At 39.8% G+C, this 23,953-nt stretch overlaps 1 protein-coding gene across 1 annotated transcript in view; it reads left to right on the forward strand.

The window, feature by feature from the left end:
• ALDH1A1 (aldehyde dehydrogenase 1 family member A1) overlaps positions 1 to 22,608 on the forward strand; it is a 53,505-nt gene extending 30,897 nt beyond the window's left edge. The window contains exons 8-13 of the mRNA XM_046023790.1: positions 3,197 to 3,299; positions 5,348 to 5,532; positions 9,699 to 9,863; positions 13,815 to 13,972; positions 17,225 to 17,299; positions 21,987 to 22,608. Coding sequence (XP_045879746.1) covers positions 3,197 to 3,299; positions 5,348 to 5,532; positions 9,699 to 9,863; positions 13,815 to 13,972; positions 17,225 to 17,299; positions 21,987 to 22,059 — 759 coding nt within the window. The 3' untranslated portion in view covers positions 22,060 to 22,608. The remainder of the gene's footprint in view (positions 1 to 3,196; positions 3,300 to 5,347; positions 5,533 to 9,698; positions 9,864 to 13,814; positions 13,973 to 17,224; positions 17,300 to 21,986) is intronic.
• Positions 22,609 to 23,953: the final 1,345 nt, after the last annotated feature.

Raw genomic sequence — 23,953 nt, forward strand, 5'->3', positions numbered from 1 at the left:
TTGACAGAGATCACAAGTAGGCAGAGAGGCAGGCAGAGAGAGGAGGAAGCAGGCTCCATGCTGAGCAGAGAGCCCGATGCGGGGCTCGATCTCAGGACCCTGAGATCATGACCTGAGCCGAAGGCAGAGGCTTTAACCCACTGAGCCACCTAGGCACCCCTAAAGAAACATTTACATAGAGAATGAAAATGGCGGAAAATCAAATTTTATTTTCCTTGATCCTTTTAAAACTAGACAAATACAAAAAAATACTTTTTATGTTTCATAGACACAGAACAGAAAAGGTTTACATTCTACAGACCCCTCAGTGAGTTCGGGAAAATGAATCCTGCATTTAGGATTCTGTGGACAAAACAACTGGGAATAAGACGTGGCAATAAGTTAAAAAATGGTGAAGTCACAGATCAAAATTATAGCAGGGGAGGTTAAGACATAAGGGGAGAAATTCTTCAGCATAGCCTTCTAGACCTCCACACACATTTCCTGCTCTAGATCCCATGCCCACTCATTCCCCAGTTCATCGGATCCCATCTCTACAACCATTGCCTATTTGTCTTGACCCATGCTTGGGCCCCTACACGCTTTGGGGCACTTGACCTGCTAAAAATGGTAGAACTCTGAGATTAAAAACTAGGAAACATCTGGGTTCAAATTTTGAATCTACCCCTTTAAACAGTGTGTCCTCCAAACGTTAAGTATCATTGCTACATTTGCAGTTCGCATTTGTAAATGAAAATAATAATATCTACCGTATTGTACAAAATACAATTGAAGGAGCTAGTGAGTAGTAAAACACAGGCACCGTACAGGGTATTCAAATGTATCTTTTCACTCCTCCAGCCTTTTGCTCACTCAGGGCCACACCCACTGCAATATGGCTTCCACCACCTGTATCTTTTGTGGTCATGGTAGCAATGACCCTCTTTCTAAAGTGTTTCTGGCAAGGTAACTTTAATGTCCTATTAGATTCATTGAAAACAGAATAAAACAAAACAAAGCAAACAAGAGAGTCCAGTGCACATTGTGCAGGATGTGGTAAATGAGACCATTTTCATGAGCACTTGCTACTTCTGCCCCACGTGGCAATGCGATAGCATCGTGGAACATACTGCTTACTCTAGTCTCGAAGGTTCTTACCTTTCTTCCTTGCAGACCCCTTTAAGAACAATGATGAATCTTCATTTTTCTCCAAGAGAACAAAATCATGGGACAAAAACTGATGTCTCCTTGTTTCGGCTTTCACAAGACCTTTGGGAAAACTCAAACAAACCTTTTATTTGCCTTCGAAACTTGTACTAAGCAAAAGTGTAACCTTCCTCCCCTACTCATACTTCTGGCCACTCTTCATTCTAGTTCTTTTGACATCTGTAGCTTTTAGGAAAGTATCTCAGATTTCATTCCCTTCCCTGAGACAAAGATGATGTACTTTAATAAAAGTTTCTCCAGTAAATATTTCTAAGTTTAAAAAAAAAAAAAAAGATTCAGGGGCACCTGGGTGGGTCAGTAAGTTAAGCCTCTGCCTTCGGCTCAGGTCATGATCTCAGGGTCCTGCAATCGAGACTCACATCGGGCTCTCTGCTCAGCAGGGAGCCTGCTTCCCCCTCTCTCTCTGCCTGCCTCTCTGCCTACTTGTGATCTCTCTCTGTTAAATAAATAAATAAAATCTTAAAAAAAAAAAGATGCAGAAAGAATTTGGAGACTTCAAAGGAAGAATTGAAAATATTATGTAGAAAATAAAAGATTCTTAATCATCATCTTAAATGACAATTTAATAGGAAGTATATCATAGAAGGAAAATGTTATACAAAAGAAATATTCAGACAGGATTTCCCAACCACAAGTCTATCTTAGGTTCTTTTTATTAACCTATATTAAAGGATTTGATTTAGTGCATGACATCTTTAAATAAGATAAAAACATTGGCAGATTCATTATTGCTGTGCTCTGTAAGGCACAGTAGCAGTCAGTTCAATAACCACATAAAATTCAAACGTACACTGAGCAAGCACCTGCTTATCTTTTGTTCAGTTGGGAGAGAAACTTTTTATTAAAATCTGATGTGTCAAATAGGGAAAGAAAAAAAAACCCAGAAGCAAGATAAAATGAATCATCTTTCAAAAAGAAAAGCAAAGATCATTTAGGACATTAGGACTTCAATAGAAATAGTAAAGAGGAAAGAGTTACAAAGCAGGCCAGGTCTTAGGGATGGAAAAATAAAACAACTACAGCAAATAATCTTGATGGGACATGATCCACAGAGAAAAAAAATGAAAACAATGCCTTTCTCTGAAGAGGGACAACTAGCATTAAAGAAGAAACCAGAACAGTAGGATTCCAGCTAACTGAAGCAGCAGCTCGGAGCCCAGATCCAATTTCTTTTTTCTAGCTCCACGGTTCAAAGGTGTGGAAGGAGAGAGGACGGGAGGAACGGAGGGAGGGAGGTGGCGGGGGGAGACCTGGCAAGCAACCCATAGTTAAACAGCTCCCACTGTGACAGAGTGTGCTGAGACATATACAACGACAGGACTTTGTCACTGCCACCAATGGGGCGGTATCTGTTTGGGAAATTGATGTGTTTGCAAATAATACAATCCGAGGGAGACTGTGAATCCGTCCTCATGAGGGTTCCATGGGGGAGGCGGTATAAGAGGAAGAAAAAGTCGTGTCTGCAAAGACTCAACAGAGCGGGCTTCGCAGAAGAGTTCCCGTATCGGCCGGACCCCAAGGAAAGGTGGGACTGAGGGAGGCTCAGGTCAGGGTAGACATAGAATGAGAAACAGAGATGAGATTTAGGGGGCAGTAAATTTGCCAGTTCGGATAGAACTCTCTGGATTTCAGTAGCAGGATAAAAAGCCAAGTAGGTAAGTGATGGCTGGAGCATGACACGTCCAGTCCAGCAATAGAAACATGAAGTTCTGATTAAAATGAAAAACACCTCCTGTCCTTTCTGTCCATCACGATCAGCCGTCATCTTCTCCGTATCTGTTCTCATGAGTGTTTTTCTGAGGCCTCATGTTTGTGTTCGGATGGAGGGGCCTTTGATAGCGGAAGGTGCCAAATCTTGAGAACAACCATTTAATGTTTCTCCCCAATGGAACTCAACTGTGGCACAAACCTCATATACATTTAAAAGGCTAAATGAAGCCGCCTTCGGGAGAGCGGATTCAGCCTCCTGCTCTGTAATGCTCCATTCCAGGTTGGCAAGAAGATCAAAGAAGCTGCCGGGAAAAGCAATCTGAAGAGGGTGACCCTGGAGCTTGGGGGGAAGAGCCCCTGCATCGTGTTTGCCGACGCCGACCGTGAGTGGGAGCCATTCTTAACTTTTCACCCTTCATCTTGGTGTCTGGCAATGCCGGACCGTGACCTTGAAGTTTATAAAAGGGTTTGCTTCTAACATCCAAATGTAAGGCATTAACCAGAACCCAGAATGACTCTTGAGAATCTCTCAAACTGTCCTAAAATGTCACAAGGAGATGAGTCTAACACAGACACACTTTCTTTCTGGTGCGGAATAGATTGCCGTTTTCGCGGCCGAACTCTGGGTGACTGTCTTGCACTTAGGAGCCATGGTGTTTTTGGTTTTGTTGTTTTTAATTCTGTGCCTGTAAATATTAGCATTGGCTTGGGCATGGTGATATCCCCCCAGTTGTGCTGGACTGGGACCAACTGGAGAGATGGCTAATGTCCCAATTTTCATTTCCCTTCACGCGGGGTCATACACACACGAAATGAACTGGCCAGAAGACAGTGATACTTAGCATTTAAGGAATGTCTCTCTCTCCTTTTTTTTTTTTCCTAGCAAGTGTGGTCAAATTTACATAAATTCCATCTATAATTAGGATGTGACTCCACTATACAGTACCCCTGGTTCATTCTGGTTATATTATCAAGTAACCTCCCACGATTATTTCCTAAATGGGAGTCAGTCAGCGGTGATAGACTGTCAGGCATTCATCTCGTTCTGTCTTTGACAGCTGCAGTATGAGGCAATGAACAGAAATGGCCCAGTGTGCTCTTAGCTGAAGCTTTTCAGAGCACACTGCCTCACTGTATATTCTACAAATGTGATAAGAGTCCTGATTTTTACCAAACCTTTCTAGAAACTGTTTCCACTCCAACTTAAGTGGGTGTGCTTAATTCATGATGTAAATAGAGCAATACTCAATTGCTTTCCTTTCAATTAAATCTTCAACAGTTAAAAAATTAAAATGTGGAGAAAACTTTCTTCAGGTTGTTTAGGGTTTAGTGATAACAACTTATTTCTCCCTTTTAAGGCCCATCCTATCATCTCAAATACATAGATAAGAAGAGTTTATGGGCATATATGAAATAATATGGTGTATTTTAAATAAAGGTGGAAAATGTTTTTTCTAGAACAGTGCTGTTAAGGTGGTGGAGTGATTTTGACTATTATTTTCTTTTTCAGAAATACAACCTTTCCTATTGATCAGGGTGTCTAAAAATGTTTTTAAATTATTTAACGCAATAGATAGTTCATGTTTTCTTTGTCAGTTAAAATCGGAGGCCTGGGGGCGCCTGGGTGGCTCAGTGGTTTAAGCCTCTGCCTTCGGCTCAGGTCATGATCTCAGGGTCCTGGGATCAAGTCCCGCATCGGGCTCTCTGCTCAGCGGGGAACCTGCTTCCCTCTCACTCTCTCTGCCTGCCTCTCTGCCTACTTGTGATCTCTCTCTGTCAAATAAATAAACAAAATCTTTAAAAAAAAATTAAAAAAAAAAAATCGGAGGCCTGAGCTATTCAGTCATCTAACTAATGATAAGCAGAAATGTTTATAAAAACCATGTACAGGGTCAGTCATCTGGGCGGTGTAATCAGTTAAGCACACATTCTTGGTTTTGTGTCAGGGTGTGCTCTCAGGGTCCTGGTATCAAGCCCCAAGTCGGGCTCCACCATCTGCAGAGAACCTGCCTGAGTTCTCTCCCTCTGCCCCTCCCCCTGCTCTCTCTCTCTCTCTCTCTCTCTCTCTCTCTAAAACGAACAAATCTAAAAGAAATCATTTATAGTGGGATAGGATCTTGTGATACTTTCTATATTCTTGGTCATTATTCTTGGCCTCAGATTTTAACTAAAAGACAAAGAAATATTTCTGTATTCTTGGTAGTCTCTGTATTAATTTTTTCAGATTCTATATTTGTGGCTAACATTTCCATATCAAATGAAGGATTAGAAAGGTTCATTTGTCACCTGGTCAATAAGGGGGGGGGGGGCGGGGGGTGGATCTACATCTGACCGTGCACCTCACAGTGTCCTACTGCCCCTGAGAGAGATGCATACAAATGCATCATCTTTAAAAAGTACCCCTTCTTCCGTGTGACTGTCTCCTCTGCAGTGGACAATGCCGTTGAATTTGCACACCACGGGTTGTTCTACCACCAAGGGCAATGCTGTATAGCCGCATCCAGGCTTTTTGTGGAAGAATCGATTTACGATGAGTTTGTTCGACGGAGCGTTGAACGGGCTAAAAAGTACGTCCTTGGAAATCCTCTGACCCCAGGAGTCAGCCAAGGCCCTCAGGTGAGTGTACAAAAGAAGAGAGAGCATTCACAGGGGACAAGAATAAAGTGTCCTCTTTAGGTTTACTTTTCATTGAGTAAGATCATTTCCTTACCACAGATCTTCCTAGGGGATCACACTGTATCAGTTTGGTGTTTCAAAATAAAAAGCAGCAAATCATTCCCAGTGTTAAAGAAAGCACCCCGAAGTTGTGCGGCCCTGGCTTCATGTCTTGAAACAGTTTAAGAAGCCTGTTGGCAATGGAAGAGGTGAGGACAAACAGCAAAGGCTGTCACTGTCTTGGCCCCTCAGTCCACACACCTCCTGATTCCTGCGTGCCGTCTCCGGCCACTTGGAAGCTCGTGTAGAATCCTGGCATTGCTCTCTCCCTCAGGATCAACCCTTTGTCTCAGCTACCATCCCACAGACGCGGGCCGCTAGCACGCCTCTCAGTTCACACCGGCCTTCATGCGCTCTGACGGGCCTTGCAGTGGTGGCCTGAGTGTTCTAGAAGGTCCCAGGTCTTGGTTTTGGGGCAAACTTCTCATTTCCGGTGGAAAAGGCCAGTTGTTCCCTCAGGTTCCCATTTTCTTCTGTCTTAGAACCATTGTCAACAAGAGGGTCTTTCTCTTGTCCAAAGGCTACCTTTGCCTCTTCCTTGCACAGTGACCTGTTCGTTGTCTGTTACGTGAACTCCTGGATCTCTCGTTCCGAATTTACTCCAGCCTTCTGGGATCTTGATCTAGAGAGGTGGTTCTCAACTGCAAACAGTTTTGCCCCTCACCAAGGCAATATTTGACAACATTTTAAGTTGTCTCAACTGGGGTGACTGCGAGAGTGGTTCTACTGGCATTTAAAGGAGGGTGGAGGCCAGAGATGCTATAAAACATTTTATGATGCACAGGAGAGCCCCACAATTAAGAGTTCTCTGCAGCAAAATGCCAATAAGGCCACTGTTGAGAAATCCTTCTCTGGAGTGTAGACAGTAAATGTAGAGGCTTTATTCTTTCACACTAAAAATTATATACTGTTCCATGCTATTGATTTGAAATGAACACTGTTCTTAACATACTCCCTAAGCCAAAAATAAATTTTATTGGCCAAAATTTATGGAATGCTACTGTCAGCTAAACTCTGGGATACGGACCTGGCAATGCCCAAAGGAACAAGAAGGATACACTACCTGACCTCATGGAGTTTACATTCTGGAAGAGTTAAAAGGCTGTCTTGGGGTTTTCCTGCTCATGCCAAGACAGCCAAGTAGGAAAACCTTAGGGTTTAGGCAATGCCAAATATTAAAACCTAAGAGCCCTAAAATAACTCATCTGGTAAATGAAGTAATATGTTGTTTTATTTGAATCACATTATATTTATATTTCTTCATTGGTAAAGTGATTTTCCAATTTGATTTCATAGACCAAAATATGCGTTCTTTTTAAAATTTGTCTTTCTAAAAACCTGGAAAAATTGGTATTTTCACTTGCAAAAGAAGTAAGGATACCCTCATCAAAGGTTATAACATTATCAGCAGAAGTGGTATCTTGTCCTAATGCAGAGAGACGGACTTTCAAAATAGAGGTTGGATTTTAAATCTAACCTCCCTGAGGCTCTGTTTTCTCCTCTGTAAAATGGAAATAGTAACACCAATCTTGCAGGGTCATCGAGCTGTGAAATGCAGTAATCTCTACAAAGCATCTGAGGGCCTCGTTCACAGCACGTGCCCAAATGTCTGCTGAGTAAATGAAAATTGCATGCTTCCATTCATACCTACAGCGACAATTACTGTCAGATCAATAACTTCATATATCCGCTCTCATTGGTTTTGCTGATCTATGGTTTCCAAATAATATGAGAGATGTCTCAGTGTCATTTCTCAAACTGTCTTCTTTCTCAACCCATCAGCCCTAAGGAATTAAAGAACGTGCACATTCAAACACATCAAAACGTATACTTTGAGACATTACAATGCCATGCCCTATTACATTTCATAGACTAGCCCATGAGCTAATGGCCCATTACACTGTAAAGAGCCCTAGCTACATCCTAGCCTTACTGAGAAGTTCCTGAGTGCCAAAAGGAAAGCCAAATCCAGATATGGACTCTCTGAAACCTTCTGAGGAAGATTTGTATTTACGGTGAAGCAAAATTAGCCAGACTACACGGAGTATGTCCCGAGGTATAACTGAAAACTTCCATCACTAGGACTAAACTCTTGTGCAATGTTCTGGATCTTTCCTGTGCATTTGAATCACCTGAGAATCTCATTAAAAATGCAAATGCTGATGAAGCAGGTCTAGGGTGAGGGCTAAGAAATGCATTTTGCCACCAAGTAATGCATATTGTTGGTAGCCTGACACTATACTGTGAATTCCTGTATTCTTAGAAGTTACTGACCATCTAAGTTTTCCAACAAACAAATCCTTTCAGCCTTTACCTTCCAGTTAATAAGCAAGACTAGGACTGTCCCCAAATATCCACTCTGGCCACAGGCAGGGGAAAGTTATAACTTAAGATGTATGTAATACATCTTAAGATGAAACCACATCCACCCCAGAATCATGGTTTTTTGAGGCCATAGTGAGATTAATATTTTGGCATAGGCCAGAGAAGCTTTGCGCGGAGATACTTGGACCCTTGGCTAGTTGCTGGCAAACCTGAACATTCTAACCAGGCAGAACTTACACCACCCCTTAGTCTGGCTGTGGTAAATACTAGGCAGCAATTTAAATATCAGACCAACAGTTATTAAACTAACATTACAACTTCCTTAATCTGCTGGAAATGAAGAAATGTTTTCTTTTTGAAATATTCAATTAAATATCATACAGTAAGGACTGAGCAACATTGTACCAAATATTGTGCCAAACTTTAGAAAATGGTTTCTGGTTTCAAATAGCACTTAATCTCCTTGGATATGGGAGCGGGGTTGTGTGCCCTTAGTCTGAGACCTTTTTCTGGGATTTGGATGACGGAGAGATTTCAGGGTCAAATAGGAAGATAAAAAGCGACACTTTTTTTTTTTTTTAAGATTTTATTTTATTTATTTGACAGAAATCACAAGAGAGGCAGGCAGAGAGAGAGAGGAAGGGAAGCAGGCTCTCCGCTGAGCAGAGAGCCCGATGCGGGACTCGATCCCAGGACCCTGAGATCATGACCTGATCTGAAGGCAGCGGCTTAACCCACTGAGCCACCCAGGTGCCCAAAAGCGACACTTTTTAAGTAGTGAGAAGAGACAAGTTGAATTGTCAAAAGGCCCTTCACCTTAACGCCTGGATCTTGGATCTTTTTCCTTTAAAGCTTAATTCTGGCCACCCCTGACACAGGGCAGGCTTCTCCAGTGATTCAGGGTCCAAGAGTCACCCAGTCCCTCCCAAAATAGAGATTGAGACAGTACACAGGCCCAATTCCAGTGCATGGAGGGAAGATGGGTGCTCCGGGCATCCCAGCCAGAACTTTGGACTTAACAGTTTTGGGTTTGTTTGGTTTTTTCCTTATAAAAAAATATTGTTTAACAAACCATTAAGGCTCCGTAATTCTTGTTGTGTATTTAGATGTGTTCTATGTAAGGAAGCAGGATGTTAATAATCAGGACCCACTGGAAATTGGAATCAGACCCACTGAGACCGCCCCATGGGGATCCGGCCAGCAGGACGCCCGGGCTGTGGTCAGCGTGGGTCTGGCCAGACGAGGTTGTCAGGAATGAGGAGAAGCAAACAGAGGTCTAGGAGTCTTCAAAGCCTGAAAGCATTTTCTTTCCAACTGCCATATTTAATTAAACTTATCAAAGTTCTCTTCTCCTTTTCCTCTCAATATTTCAGTCAGGACTATAGTTTCCAAGTAAGTACATCTGACCATTAACAGGCATTTTTGTTCTGCTGTAAACAGAGGACAGTTGTGTGAAAAAGTTCACATTTGTTTGCAGGGCTGATACGCTTTGCTTATGTAACTGCAAAACAAATGCCGAACACAAATGTTTATCTGTAAGTGCTCTTTCTGGAAAAGTCGGGAGAATAAGCACAGAATGAGTCTGATCCTCTGTCGCTGTGTTTTGATGGAAGATTTCACTTAATAACAATATTCCAGCATTTTGAAACCCTCATTAACAGGCTGGGCAATATAGTATCCTTATAAAACTTACACTTTATCTGTTCATTTATTTTCCTTTCTGGGTGGTATTTTTCCTACAGATCGATAAGAAACAGTATGAAAAAATACTTGACCTCATTGAGAGTGGGAAGAAGGAAGGGGCCAAACTGGAGTGTGGTGGGGGCCCGTGGGGGAACAAAGGCTACTTCATCCAGCCCACGGTCTTCTCCAACGTTACAGACGAGATGCGCATTGCCAAAGAGGAGGTAAATCCGTTCCTTCTGCTCCCTTCCCTTCTGTGCAGTATTTTCTCAACGTGTGTGTACAAAGTGTCCCTTTGAAAGTCTCAGCCCCTGGGGACGTGGGTGGCTCAGTTGGTTGAGCACAGCACTCTTGGTTTCGGCTCAGGTCATGACCTCAGGGTCACAAGATCGAACCCTGCAACGGGCTCCACACTCACTACGGAGTCTGCTTCTCCCTCTCCCGCCCGGTCTGCCCCCCTTTCCACACACTCTCATACACACTCTCTTACCTCTAAAATAAATAAATCTTTATAAAATAAAATCCTCAGTTCTCTTAACCTCTTTCTTTGGTAAATGTTACTTTTCATTTCTTTTACTGATAAATGTCTATTTGTAATCAAGACTAAAAGCATTAAGGAAGTCATGAGGCCAGGCAAGAATTTCTAGTCAAAGACCGATCGGGATGTTTAACAATGTCTAGGGGCTTCTTCCACAGCTCTAAAGTAATGGAAAAGAAACCTTCATTTCGTTGTTGCTTTCTCTCCTCTGCAAATAAATAATATATTCAAAGATAACTGGAAAACTATTACATAATATGGAAGATTTTTTTAAAATTAAACCTCTTCCTTTGTGATAATTGTAGATTCAGCTATGGGTATGAGAAATAATGCAGACAGATCCCCTTCATGTTTATCCAGTTTTCTTCAAAAATGGTGACATCTCGCAAACTATAGCATAATATCACAGCAAGTATGTTGACATTGAAACAGACAAAACAGAACATTTCATCTGCACCTGAATCCCTCATGTTTCTTTAAGGGCCAAACCTCTGTCCCTCTTCTACCCGCCCCCATCCTTAACCCCCAGCTTTCCCTTAACCACTAATCTGTTTTCCATTTCTATCATTTTGTCATTTCAAGAATTTTGCATAAGTGGACTCATACTCGTGCAACCCTTCGGGATTGATTTTTTTTTTTTCCACTCAGCTTCATTTTCTACAGATTCATCTAAATTGTTGCATCTCAGGAGAGTTTATTTTTATTGCAGAGCAATTCTCTTGAAATTGGGAAGAATGAATCCTCTCACTTCATTCTTCTTCAAAGTTGTTTTAGCTAGCCTCGTTCCTTTGCTTTTCCGTATAAACTTTAGAATAAACTTGCCCACATAGATTTTAAAAAATCTTACTGGAATTTTCAGAGGAATTGTGTTAAACATGTCTATCAATTTAGTGAGAATTAACGTCTTGAATGCATAGACTCTACCAGTCATTGAACATGGCCTGTGTCTTTATTGATACCTTCCATGATTTCTTTCATAAGGATTTTATAGTTTTCAGTCTATGAGTCCTAAATATGTTTTATTGAATTTGTGCCTAAGTATTTTTTTGAGCTATTGTAAGTGGAATCTTTAATTCTGGTATGCATAAGCTTATTGCTAGTATAAACAGATGTAACTGATTTTGTTTATTTTCTTGATGTTGCTGGACTCAGAAATTCTAGGAGGTTTTTAGAGATTTCTTGGGAATTTGTATGTAGACAATTTTGTCATCTACAAATAGGAAAAAGCATATTCCTTCTCATCTGTATGCTTTTTCTTTTGCTTGTCTTTTTCATTTGCTAGAATTCTGCATTATGTTGAATAAGAGTAGCAAGAGTGAGCATCTTTGCTTTGTTCCCTATCAGAGCAGAAAAACGTTCACTCTTTGCCACTGAGTATGATATTAGCGATGAGATTTTTCATAAATGCCCTTAATAAGGTTTTGGAAAGTTTGTTGAGAGGAAAAGGAGGATGGATTTTGTCAAATGCTTTTTCTGCATTTTCTCCCCATTTTGTTTGTTGGACTGAGATGATTTTGTGGGGTTTGTTTTTTTTTTTTCATTCTACCAATGTGGTGTCTTGTATTGATTGATTTTTGCATACTGAACCAGCCTTGTATTTCTGGAATGATTCCCACATGGTGATGGTGTATAGCTCTTTGTAGGTATTGCTGAATACTATTTGCTAACGCTTTTAAGGAATATTTGCGGTAGTTGATATTGGTCTATAGTTTGATATTCGTCTGTAGTTTGAGGGATATTGGCCTAATTCCTTTTGTTTTGTTTGATTGCTTTTATTAATAATGAGAACCATTTAGTGATTGCTAACTATGTGCCAGGTATAGTGTTAAGTGCCTTATAGTCAATGTAAAACATAAGTATATTCCTATGAAATAACAGAAATACAAATGTCTTATTTATGTGATATATAGATTTATATTTCTGACATTCCTATTCATTTTTGTAAAGTTTAGTGTATATGTTTATATAAATGTTTATATAAACATATTTAATATAAACACAAAATATTCTCATTTAATTCTCACAGCCTCTGGAGAGAAGTGTCAATATATTGTTTTCTTTTCATGGAATCTCTCCAATATAAAAAGAGAGCCTGTATGTAGTCTTTTCTTCCCAGAGACAAATACTCTTTTATTATTTTCACCTATTTAGACTGGTATTATTTTTCTTTTCTTTTCTTTTTTTAAGATTTTATTTATTTGACAGACAGAGATCACAAATAGGCAGAGAGGAAGGCAGAGAGAGAGAGGGGGGAAGGGAAGCAGGCTCCCCGCTGAGCAGAGAGCTGGACGCGGGGCTTGATCCCAGGATCCTGGGATCATGACCCGAGCTGAAGGCAGAGGCTTTAACCCACTGAGCTACCCAGGCACCCCAAGACTGGTATTATTTTTCTAATAAAAAAATCTCAGAATATTTATCCAGTGTATAATTCCTACATTATGTTTTAATCATTGGCAACTAAATAAAATTAAACATTTTGAACTGAAAATTCTGATCCAATAATTTTTCTTAAATAATGACATGGTAGTTGTTTTCCGTTTCTACATATTTTATGACCCCTGTGAATATAACATGTCAAACTTTTTTGAACCTTTTTATATCTTTATGCCTTTTGTATCTTGAGCTCTCCTTTGAGCCACATAGTCAACTATGACATATGATTCTTGTTATCATCTTAAGTAGTAGATAAAAAACCCAAGGCCCAAGTAGAAAGGAGGTAGCTCACATGGCTAGTTCAAGGCAGCTTGAGAGTGTAGTCTACTTCTCATGACCACCTTCCCCACTCTTTCTATGTGACCGACTGTTGCTCATACTAACCTCATTACCACCCAATCCCACCTAACCTAACAGCGCAGAATCCCATTGAGCATTGGGAACCATTCTGTTAAAAAGTGATAGGGTGTTAATGTTAGGAAGAGGATTATGAATAATTTAGGCCAAAAGTCAAATTTATAGATGAGGCAATTGAGATCTGTAGAGCTTAGGTGTCTGGTTACTGTTAGATATAGATAGGATCTTCAAACTAGAAGGATCTCTTAAACCCATTTCTCCAAACTCACTATGTCCATTGGTTTGCTCCTGGCCAGTGGCCAGCCAGTGTCTCTTTAAACAGCAGCATCACCACTAGGTAATTCATTATTTCTTAGACTTTTCCATGTTTGGACAATGCTAAGCATTAGAAAGTTCTGCCTCTGGCAACACATGAATCCCTCCTGGTATGTTCTGCTTGTTGGCCTCACAGCTTCACTGTGCCCTTTTCCACATAAGAGCCATCCATATATTTGAAAATAACAGTCATCCCCCATATGACTCCTCATGCTCCATATGCTCTTGGCCCTGTTTTCAGCTCTTGTACTTCCTAATTTTCCTAGACAAATATATTGCAATTAAATATTTGGTGAGCACAAGGTAATTAATGTTAGGAAGATGTAATCCAGAGATATGATATATAACTATACAACTAGGAAAGGCTAGTTTGCATTTAGGAATTATAAATAATCTACCTCGTGGACAGAGGGTTTTCTTTTTTTTTTTAATTTAATTTACGATAGCTTGTAGGGGAATAAAACTACAATACCATTGAAAACCATTTAGTTTTAACCTGTTACTTTGATTTCGTTCATTTTTTATGGTGTAGATATTTGGACCAGTGCAGCAAATCATGAAGTTCAAATCTTTAGATGACGTGATCAAGAGAGCAAATAACACTCTTTATGGCTTATCAGCAGGAATCTTTACCAAAGATATTGATAAAGCCATCACAGTCTCCTCTGCTCTGCAGGCTGGGACAGTGTGGTAAGTCCAACCCACATAAAATCATCTTCTCCATGTTAGTCACATTAACATGTTACTTTGAACTTTGTTCTTTCCTTATTTACCTATCCATTTTGGAGGTATTGACATTGTAGTATTTTCAGGGGTACGACACAATAATTTGGTATTTGCATACACTGCAAAGTGATCTACAATAAGTCTGATTATCATCAGTCTCTCTCCAAAATTAATTCTTTTTCTTGTGATGAGAAATTTTAAGATTTACTGTCTTGGCAACTATCAAATACGCAGTACAAAATTATGTACTGTAGTTGCCCCGCTGTACATTATCTCCCCGTGACTTATTTATTTTATACCTGGAAGTGTGTACTTCTATAGGTTTTGTGTTTTAGATTCCACATGTAAGTGAAGTCACAATATCTGTTTTTCTCTGACTTCTTTTATTTAGTATAATTCCTTCAAGGTCCATCCATGTTGTCACCAATGGCAAGGATTTCCTTCTTTTTTATGGCCACGTAGTATTCCATTGTACACAAAGGATACATCTTCTTTATCCGTTCATCTGTTAATGGACACTTTGGTTGTTTCCATATCTTGGCTATCGCAAATAACGTTGCAATTAACATAAGGTGCATATATCTTTTTAAAGAGGTATTTTTATTTCCTTTGGGTAAATATTCAGCAGTAGAATTGCTGGATCCCAGGACAGTTCTATTTTTAATCTTTTGAGCTACTTCCATGCTGTTTTCCATAGTAGCTGCACCAATTTCCATATCCACGAACCGCACAAGAGGGTTCCCTTTTCTCCGTGTCCTTGCCAACACTGTGATTTCTTATCCTTTTGAAACTAGTCATTCTGACAGGAGTGAAGTAATCTCTCAAGCGGTTTTGATTTGCATTTCCCTGATAATGAGGGATGTTGAGCATCTTTTCATGTGCCTGTTGGCCATTTGCATATCTTCTTTGGGAAAATGTCTATGTAGATCCTTCTCCCCATTTTGTTTGTTGGACTGTTTTTTGTTTGTTGTATGAGTTCTTTATGTAGTCTGGAGGTCAGTCTCTCATTAGATATGATTTGAAAATCTCTTCTCCCATTCAGTATAGATTGTCTTTTCATTCTGGTAATGGTTTCCTTTGCTGTGGAGTTTTTTAGTTTGACGTGGTCCCCACTTGTTAATTAGTGACATTAAGTCATTGATCAAAGCTGAGATGCAGACCTATTTACCTCGAAAGTAGTGATTCTCAACCCTGGCTGTGCCTTGGAGTCATCTGGGGAGTTTTAAAAATTAAATAAACTGATTGGGCAGAGGGCGGTGACCCTCAAACCCATCAGCTGTACCAATCTCTGGGAATGAACATGGACTTTTACGTAAGGAGTATTTTTCAAAGCTCCCATGTGGTTCTCTGTGCAACTAGAACACAGAAAATTCTGAAAAATCTCTTTCTATAGTGGGATGTTTTCTGTCAGAGACTTAAAATCAAGCAAATTCTTAAAGAACCAGGAGGGCTAGTGGTTAAAGTGTAATTTTCCCATGATAAAATTATTAAGAAGATTCAGCATTACTATTAGACGTATGTATGTTATCTCCAGTTACTAAAAACTATGTACTAACCACTATAAGGACATTCTATTTAAAAAAAAATAATAACCTGGTGAGATAGTACCACTTCCATTGTACACAGGAGAAAATATATGTTCCAAGAAGCCAGACACCTTTCTCAGTATCACCTGGGTACTAAGGGGCAAAGTCGGGGGTCTTGGGTTTGGAACCTCCCTCCTTTATAACAAGAAAAGGCTGTGGAAGGAGAATCAATTGGCAGAGTTGATTATTTTGAAATTAACAGTTTTCTCTAACTGAGTATTTCTTAGTTCTCCAATTACTTAAACTAAAATAGTTTCATTTCCAGTATAGGTTCAAAAGAGCAAACTCATTTTCTGCACCTTTTAACAAGGATAAGTTTCAGGTTTCTGACTTTGGAATGTTATATGCCTGCTCGGGTAGACTGAGTGTATGACATCATTCTGCCCAGTGGTGTGGAAATCCCCAGTCAGGAATTCCTCTGTTATTAAAACAGAGCCATATTCTTATTGCTATTTATTCTAGAACATAATTCTAGTTCTGGCATTGTCCCAGACATAGTTTCCACTTGGTGTTTCAGGATAATCACTGAATCCCAGGGTTGCTTGATTTTACTCATCATTTCAGAGTAGGGCTCTAGCTTTGCAGAAGAACAGTTAAAGCTGAAACAAGTTGTGTTTTGAAAGCATACATTTATTTAAGGAGCTCTGCTCCAGAAGGAGAGACTTGGAAGAAACTGTGGTTCAGCGGGATACATGGAGCTCTGGGAATTTGGACAGTAAATGCTTTAACTGAGGAGATGTCTGAGTATTGTCTCCGGATCGTGTTCATAGTCAGACGTCCATGCATCATACAATGTATCTAAGGGTCACATTGTTGTTCTCCTATTATGGTAACATCAAGGGAGAGGAAGTATTTTAAAAGAGCCTTGTTTCTCCTTTAAATTGTGTTTTTTCTCCTTATGTATAATGAGAATCATGTAGGTCATTAAATTTTGCTGTTCACCTTGGCCATCAGGAGATTGAAAGTTAAACAAATTGTTCATGCCCTGCAAAAATGTATTATTTTTCTTGTCTTGACCTTTTATCATAATTTTTCCTTTACTTCTAATTATTCATGTTTCTGTAATTATGTTTGTTCATAGACTATCTTTTAAACATTTTATGGAATATGGCAAGGGATAAACCAGTAGTGAAATCCAACTCCTGCTAAGGCCTGTTTAAGTAATTTATTAAAACAATTAATGGGAAAAGTGAACTGAGTAATGTGATACATACAATTGCAAAAGATAATTGATTCTAGCCATTTACGTACACAATCCTCAAGGGATTTATAAAGCTTATGAATATAGGCAGTGAAAAACACCCACCCAACAAACACCAGTTCTCTGGCAAACCGTATCCTTTCTCCTATGGCATGTCGGCTGTTCTATCTTCTATAAATCAAACTACAATTTCTCAGGGACACAATCCGCTACACCAGAAGGACTATCCACACACACAGCTGCACCATTCTCTTTCTTTCTCGGTAATACATACACATGTTATTGCATTCTAATTTATAGTACTGCTTTTAAAAAAATAACAATGAGTACGTTGTAGTGAAATCAGCAGGGTTGTTAAGGTTGTTAACATCCCAGATTCAGGAGTTACTTCGTCGGTTATGATCTACAGTGTACTTCTTCTTTTCCCAGGGTGAATTGCTATAGCGTAGTATCTGCCCAGTGTCCCTTCGGTGGATTCAAGATGTCCGGAAACGGAAGAGAACTGTAAGAATAACTTTCTATTCAGATAAATGCTTCCCTTGATCAAAACGACTGTCACTCCAGCAAATCGATCCGTAGTTGCTACTTGAATTAAAACCTGCCTCTGTTCTTTCCTAGAGATTCGTACTGTCAAATAGCTTTTAAATGCTGGATTTAGCCCAAAAGTGCAAAAAAGCATTGGCAGAAGGGAATTGTAACATATTACGCTCCTACTATTCATGAGGGACCACACTAAGCACTTGACGTTGGTTACTGAAATAGTGCCTACTTTTAGAGTTTCTTGCTATGTATAAGAATGGAATCTATCTGGGAAATATTTCCAAAAAGGAAGCAAAACTACACATTGATGACTAAGAAATATGAAAATATAATGACACTCTAGTCATTTGAGTATACCTCTTTAAAAAGTAAATTAGTGTCTTTATCTCAAAAAGCTTCTCAGTGTAACAAGTTTCTCATTTGTTGGAATATTTTGATATGGAATCTAAAATTTTAAATTACCCAAATTAGGTTTTTTTGCACTAAAATATAAACTAAAAAGGAAATTTAACTAAGGAAAAGATGTTTTATAGTCATGACTAGATTGAGAATATATATATATAAATTCATTTACAAGCCTTCAAGTTGCTTTTGAAACCTGGGTATATAGACTCTTTAAAAACGTACATATACATATGTATACACAGAAAGTGGTCGCAATATATTTGGTTAATGTTGTTCAAACAGTTTTAACCATTTCATCTCAAAATTTTCTTGTATTTATCGATATGTTTTAAAAGTCATAAAGAATAAAGACGCATCCTATACAAACCTCACGGAATCAAGCGTAGGAAAGCTGCTCATTCTGTAAATAGCAAGTAAGAATGCGCCTCAGTTTCTACAGGTCTTGAATGCCTTAAATAGGCATCAACTTTATCATTTAAATAAATCAGCAAAATTACAATGAAGCAATCATCTTCAGGGAGCCAGTAGGAAGGAAGAATGATAAAATGATTCGTCCTCCTTCTCAATGTATGTTCACTAAGCATTTGCTCTGTATATTAGGACCCAGGGGTTAGAGACACACGATACCACATCCCATCCTCCATATAATTGTGGTGGCAGCAAGAATTTGTAAAAGGATAAGTTGTGCAAAATAATCTCCTCACACTGTGAAGTAAACAGTCGTAAGAAAAGGAGTTCGTAAGTCTTGGAGGTAGAAAAGCAGATAAAATGCAGAGCACAGCACTGAAGGATAGAAAATCTGGGGCACCACCAGAGTCTAACATTCATGGCATTGCTTTACCTCTCACGATTTCATCTGTCCCATATGATCAGCAGTCGTGCGTGGGAACAGGACGGGGAGAACACAGTGTAGAGATTCAGTGAGCTCCTTTCCATACTTAAGATTCTATGGTTTTAACCCTTGTGGGAACTCAGTGAATAAGAACTTACTGGCAGCTGACAGAATCAGAAAAGACCTCACAGAAAATACAGGACTTGATCTAGGCCATGAAACAAACGTCGGATGTCAGGAAGCAGAGAAGGGAGCATTCCTGAACAGCAGGTTACCTGTGGCGCACTGCGGGGGGGGGGGGGGGGGGGGGGGGGAGTTAGTGAACTTTGATGGCTGGTGGGGATTTATGGGGTTGGAGAGTATGATTTCAGAGTTAAACAGGATACAGATTAAGAAGTCTTGCATTCAAGAAAAGTGGCTTACCTTTTGTTGAGGGAGCAGTGAAAAACCATGGGTATCTTTAGAATGTTGGTGGGGAGAGAATGGCAAAAGCTCAACTTGTAAAAAGAACATGGCATCGTAGAGGAAGCATGATGGGATCCTAGCCGACCTGCATGTGAATCGCAGCTGCACCTCTTGCTAGCTCTGCAGCCTGTTTCAAGTTGTCCAACTTTTGAGCCTCTGTTCCCTCCTATTTAAAACGGAAATGCTAACAAGCCTCTTAAGATGGCTGTTTGAGAGTCCAGCGACACACTGTGTGTCCATCCCACAGCATTCTGTCACCAGGCGGGGACTCGGCAAATGGTTCCTTCCTTCCCTGGTTCCTTTTCTTTATAATATCCATTATTAGGGAGTCCCTAATTACTGTACAAAAAGCTGTAACAAAGGTTGTTATTCTGAAGAAGGGTTAACTCGTTCTTGGCTCAGCTGTCTAATGCATTTCCCTAAGAATGCTGAGGATAAAACAATCATAAAGGATAAATGACTAAGGCAGACCAAATATATCAATTTTGTTGAATACAGTTTGGTCCAACTTTAAGGTTGAGGCATAAGGAAATCCAGTAAGAGAGGGAAATGGAAAAATAATCAAACATCAATAGTTTCCTAAAATTCTGTTACGTGCATATAATTTCCTTCTACATCTATGTAAATACAAAGAAGCGTTATGCTGTAATGTTTTTTACTGCAAAAATTCTGGCTGAGGATGCTGTTAATGTCTACCTGAACCCAAATCTGGCCAACTTAATTAAGTCATTTACCACAAGATGTTTAAAGAGAATTACCCAAGCAGCAACCTTACATGACTCCCAAGAGTTTAATTACAATTTATCCTTAAAGATAGAAAGGTGTAATTGGTCAGTTGGGAACAGAGTCCTCAAAGAGCCAAGACGAACGGTGCGCAGACCTCCGCACGGTGGTAATACTAAGTCCCTGAACTTGGGATTGGTCTTCGTTCATGGTGCTGGCGCTGAAATGAGTCAAATGGGAGAAACTCCTTCCTTTGTGTAATTGTGCTCATTTTCAATCGAGGGAACTAAGTCACTGGAGACTTTACTGGTGTACTCTCGCAAACTTAATCAGTTCTTAGCACCTCACAAGAGCTTTCTTTCCTCCTGTCCCTTGCAGGAAAGGGGAGCATGAAAGTGCTATAAACTACCAGACTTACAGAGAAAGCTCACGTGAATATATTTGTTCAGTTATATGCTCCAAGTCAGTGTAGCGAGCATTATTGCTGTGCCCGCTGAAGTGGCACCAGGCTCTGTTCTGGGTACAGAGAGAAACAGTTGTAACTTGCTTACCAGGACCTTATTAGTACAGCGTGGACCTGGGTGAGAAGCAAGGGTGTCCCACAGAGGTTTGCTGGAAGGAGAAATCTCGGGCCTCTCTCCAAACCTACTGAAACAGAATCAGCATTCGAATAAGGCCCCAGTGACTGGTACCTTGAGGATTTTAGAAGCACAGAACCAGTAGCCCACAGAGCAGCAAGATAAAGAGAAATGCAAACAGATGTGTTTGTGCACATAGACACAGGAATGTCTATGCATCGGGATACTTAGGAGCAGGACTTGGTTCAGCCCGAGCAAGACAATAATCACACATAGTACTCTCCTGAGAGTTTCAAGTGTCCATGTCACCCGAAATACAATGGAAAGCCCATTGGCAAAAATCATGGGTTAATTTATCTAACTTTGTGAGATAAAATACTTACTAAGATATTATCCTTTAATGGGTTTCAGACAACTGAGGCTAAGTCCTTTAATTACTTTGAAGAACATGTTCATTGAAGCTTTCAGAAGGTATTTTCAGAAGCTTAATTGCCCAAGAAAATAATCAGCGTTAAGAGGATTAGGTTACCCAGGAGAAAAAGTTGTCTTCTGCCTACCTGTCTCCATCACCAGAAGCGGGGGGGGGGGGGTGGGAAGGGATCAAGATCCTTTTCCTCTGTCAGCCTGCATGTGCCCGAGTTATAATTTTAAGGGAGCCGCTACGTACATGCAATTCAATCCTCTCACCAAAACAATATAGAGAATAACGAACCCAAGGCTTTTAGTCATTTCTTCAAAAGAGAGTAAATTACAGTTTCCAAAACTGGTAGGAGCTCTCAACAAACCCGATAACAGGTACGAGGATGCTAACTGGTTGACTCAGGTTAGTTCTTGATCATTTGGGTTGGATTTAAGAATTATATAAGCAAATGGCAGGGGCGGAATGAATAGAAAAACCCTGAAACTACAAAAAGCCCAAAGGTCTGAATTTGGACCAATGAACCCTCTCTTCTCTCTCTCGAAACAAACAAAAAAAAAAAGAAAAAAATTCTAATAATAAAGGTAGTATTTTTGTTTTGTTTTGTTTTCCCCCAAATCAATAGATACTATTAAAACTACATACAGCTAGAAAATATTTTGTTTCAAACTGTGTCAGGGCACGTTAGCATGAAAATGCCCCGTCATCACTTCCGGGCCAATCACACACAATAAAAATGCTGAGCTAAGCTCCACTTGAATTTATAGTTTTACTGTACCACTCAAGTGATTATATATTACGACTTCTCCTCTTGTACTATATCTCTCTTATTTATTCGAACCTAAACTAGAAATGTTACAATGCTTGGTGGACTGAACTGTCTGGTTTTTTTTGTTTTTTTTTTGTTTTTGTTTTTTTTGTGGTGAGCTTGTTTATAGTCAAACAGAACAATGTCAAAACTGGACAATTTATGTGAAAATCAACAGAACGCACATAGTCATTTAAAATGCAAAATAATAAAAAGAGCTTCAAAAGGTTCCCCACAAGGGGATTTATGTAAGACCAGATATCTTCTGGTTGGCTGGCTACTATTTGAAATGCTTCCATACGCAGAAAATATTTTCCATTGTCCCTAGCCAGATAGGCAAGAACACATTTGTACTAAACCATGGACCATGGTCCATTTGCACTGCTCTGTTAACTTCTGTGGGTTTCTCCCCCTCTCTCCAGGGGAGAATATGGTCTCCACGAATACACAGAGGTCAAGACGGTCACAATGAAAATTTCTCAGAAGAACTCATAAAGAAAGCACAAGATGGAGCGAAGCATCCTCAGTGACTAAGCATCTCCTACAGTCACTAATATATTGCAGTGGGTTTTAAATACAAAACTGTTCTGTCCTTGATTTTTCTTAAACATAAGCTAATCATATTAGCATTAAAACTACACATAGAAAACTTGACATGTAGCTTATTCTGAAAGAATCTTGTATCTTCTGACATGTGACCCCCCCCAAGTCCTATCTGTAAAAAAAAAAAAAGACGGATCTGGTGTAAGATCTCTCCAAACTCTGTAATAGCGATGCACTTCTCTTTGTAGCTACTCGTCCAGGATAATCATGTTATAGAAGAGGACCAGTTGTTATGTAGCTTCTTTCTCTAATGACCCCGTGAAGTCCTTAACACACCTTTGAACTGCAGAATAGATCTGTTGTGTTCCCAGTAGTTGTGAAGTCACTGGAGTTTGTTGAGATGTGTCCTAGAATGTCGTGTCTGCTTGTCAAAGGAAGTAATTGCCTGAAGTACTTAGCTGTAACCTAAACATAAAGCTTAATAAAAACAACCTTGCATGATTTTTGTTAAGTCTGAATTTTTTTAAGACTATTTATTTATTTATATGAGAGAGAGAAAGGAGAGCATGAGTTGGGAGGAGCAGAGGGAGAAGGAGAAGCAGACTCCATACTCAGTATGGAGTGGGACCAGGGCGGGGCGGGGGGGGGGCCTCCATCCCACATGACCCTCAGTGAGATCATGACCTGAGCTGAAATCAAGAGTCAAACATTCAACTGACTGAGCCACCCAGGCACCCCTGCTTTGAATTCTTTAAGTAGAAGTTTTGTTTATGGTTATTTACTCTTCCTGTCACTTAAAATCAGTGTTAAATTGGACATCAAGATGTATTTAAGAATAAAAGTCTGGGTGCCTGGGTGGCTCAGTGGGTTCAGCCTCTGCCTTCGGGAGTCCCACATCAGGCTCTTTGCTCAGTGGGGAACCTGCTTCCACCGCTCTCTCTCTCTCTGCCTGCCTCTCTGCCTACTTGTGATCGCTGTCAAATACATAAATAAAATCTTAAAAAAAAAAAAAGTCAAATCCACTCATTCTCAAATAGGTAAAGAAACGTATTTTCCTTTCCAAAGGAATTCTTAAAATCAACAGCAAACATCTGAGGTAGGTGGGTGGCTTCAGTCTTTCAGCAAGCATTTACTGAGTTTCTAGAAGATTCTGGGTGCTACCTTAGGTGTTATTAAACACACAGAGACACACAAACAAGTGAATAATGGATGTTCCATTACCTCAAGATGCTTTGCTTTAGTGGAGAACAAAGACACTATACAAAAAAAAGGGAAAAGTTTCTGTAACATTCTCTCAGGATATGTTCCTTTGGAAAAAAAATTGGAAAAATTTTCTATCGTATTTTCCTCTCTTGGAGTTCCAGATTGCACGGTGGTGTATTCTAGATTCTGAGAAGTCCTACAACTTGTTCAGTTTTGTTTAATACGGATTTTCTTCTAGATTTATTTAACCATACACTTTCCATTTCTCCCACCCTCATTTAATACCTATTAACACTAAGGGACCCACATTGGAGGGTGCTGTTCTGAGCATCATATTAGCACTGAGTGTTCTGAGGAGAGCGCTGGGGATCAAGGAGGAGCGACTGGAACAGTTGTCCTCTGTGGACACTGAAGAAGTTACATATTTATGCCCTCATACAAAGAACTTTCTGTCTGGGCTCCCACGTAGAAAGTAAAAATAAGTAAATATTTTGTGTGTATACATATTCCAAAATGTTCTTAGTTCAGCAACCCAAAATTTAAGCTTAATAACATTTAGGATAACATTTTTTTCCAGATTCAGATTTTATAAACATAATTGCTTATTTTACTGTAGCGGATCCCTCAGTACCATTATTGTTAG

This window comes from Meles meles, chromosome 11 (genome assembly GCF_922984935.1).
Source record: "Meles meles chromosome 11, mMelMel3.1 paternal haplotype, whole genome shotgun sequence".
NCBI lineage: Eukaryota > Metazoa > Chordata > Mammalia > Carnivora > Mustelidae > Meles > Meles meles.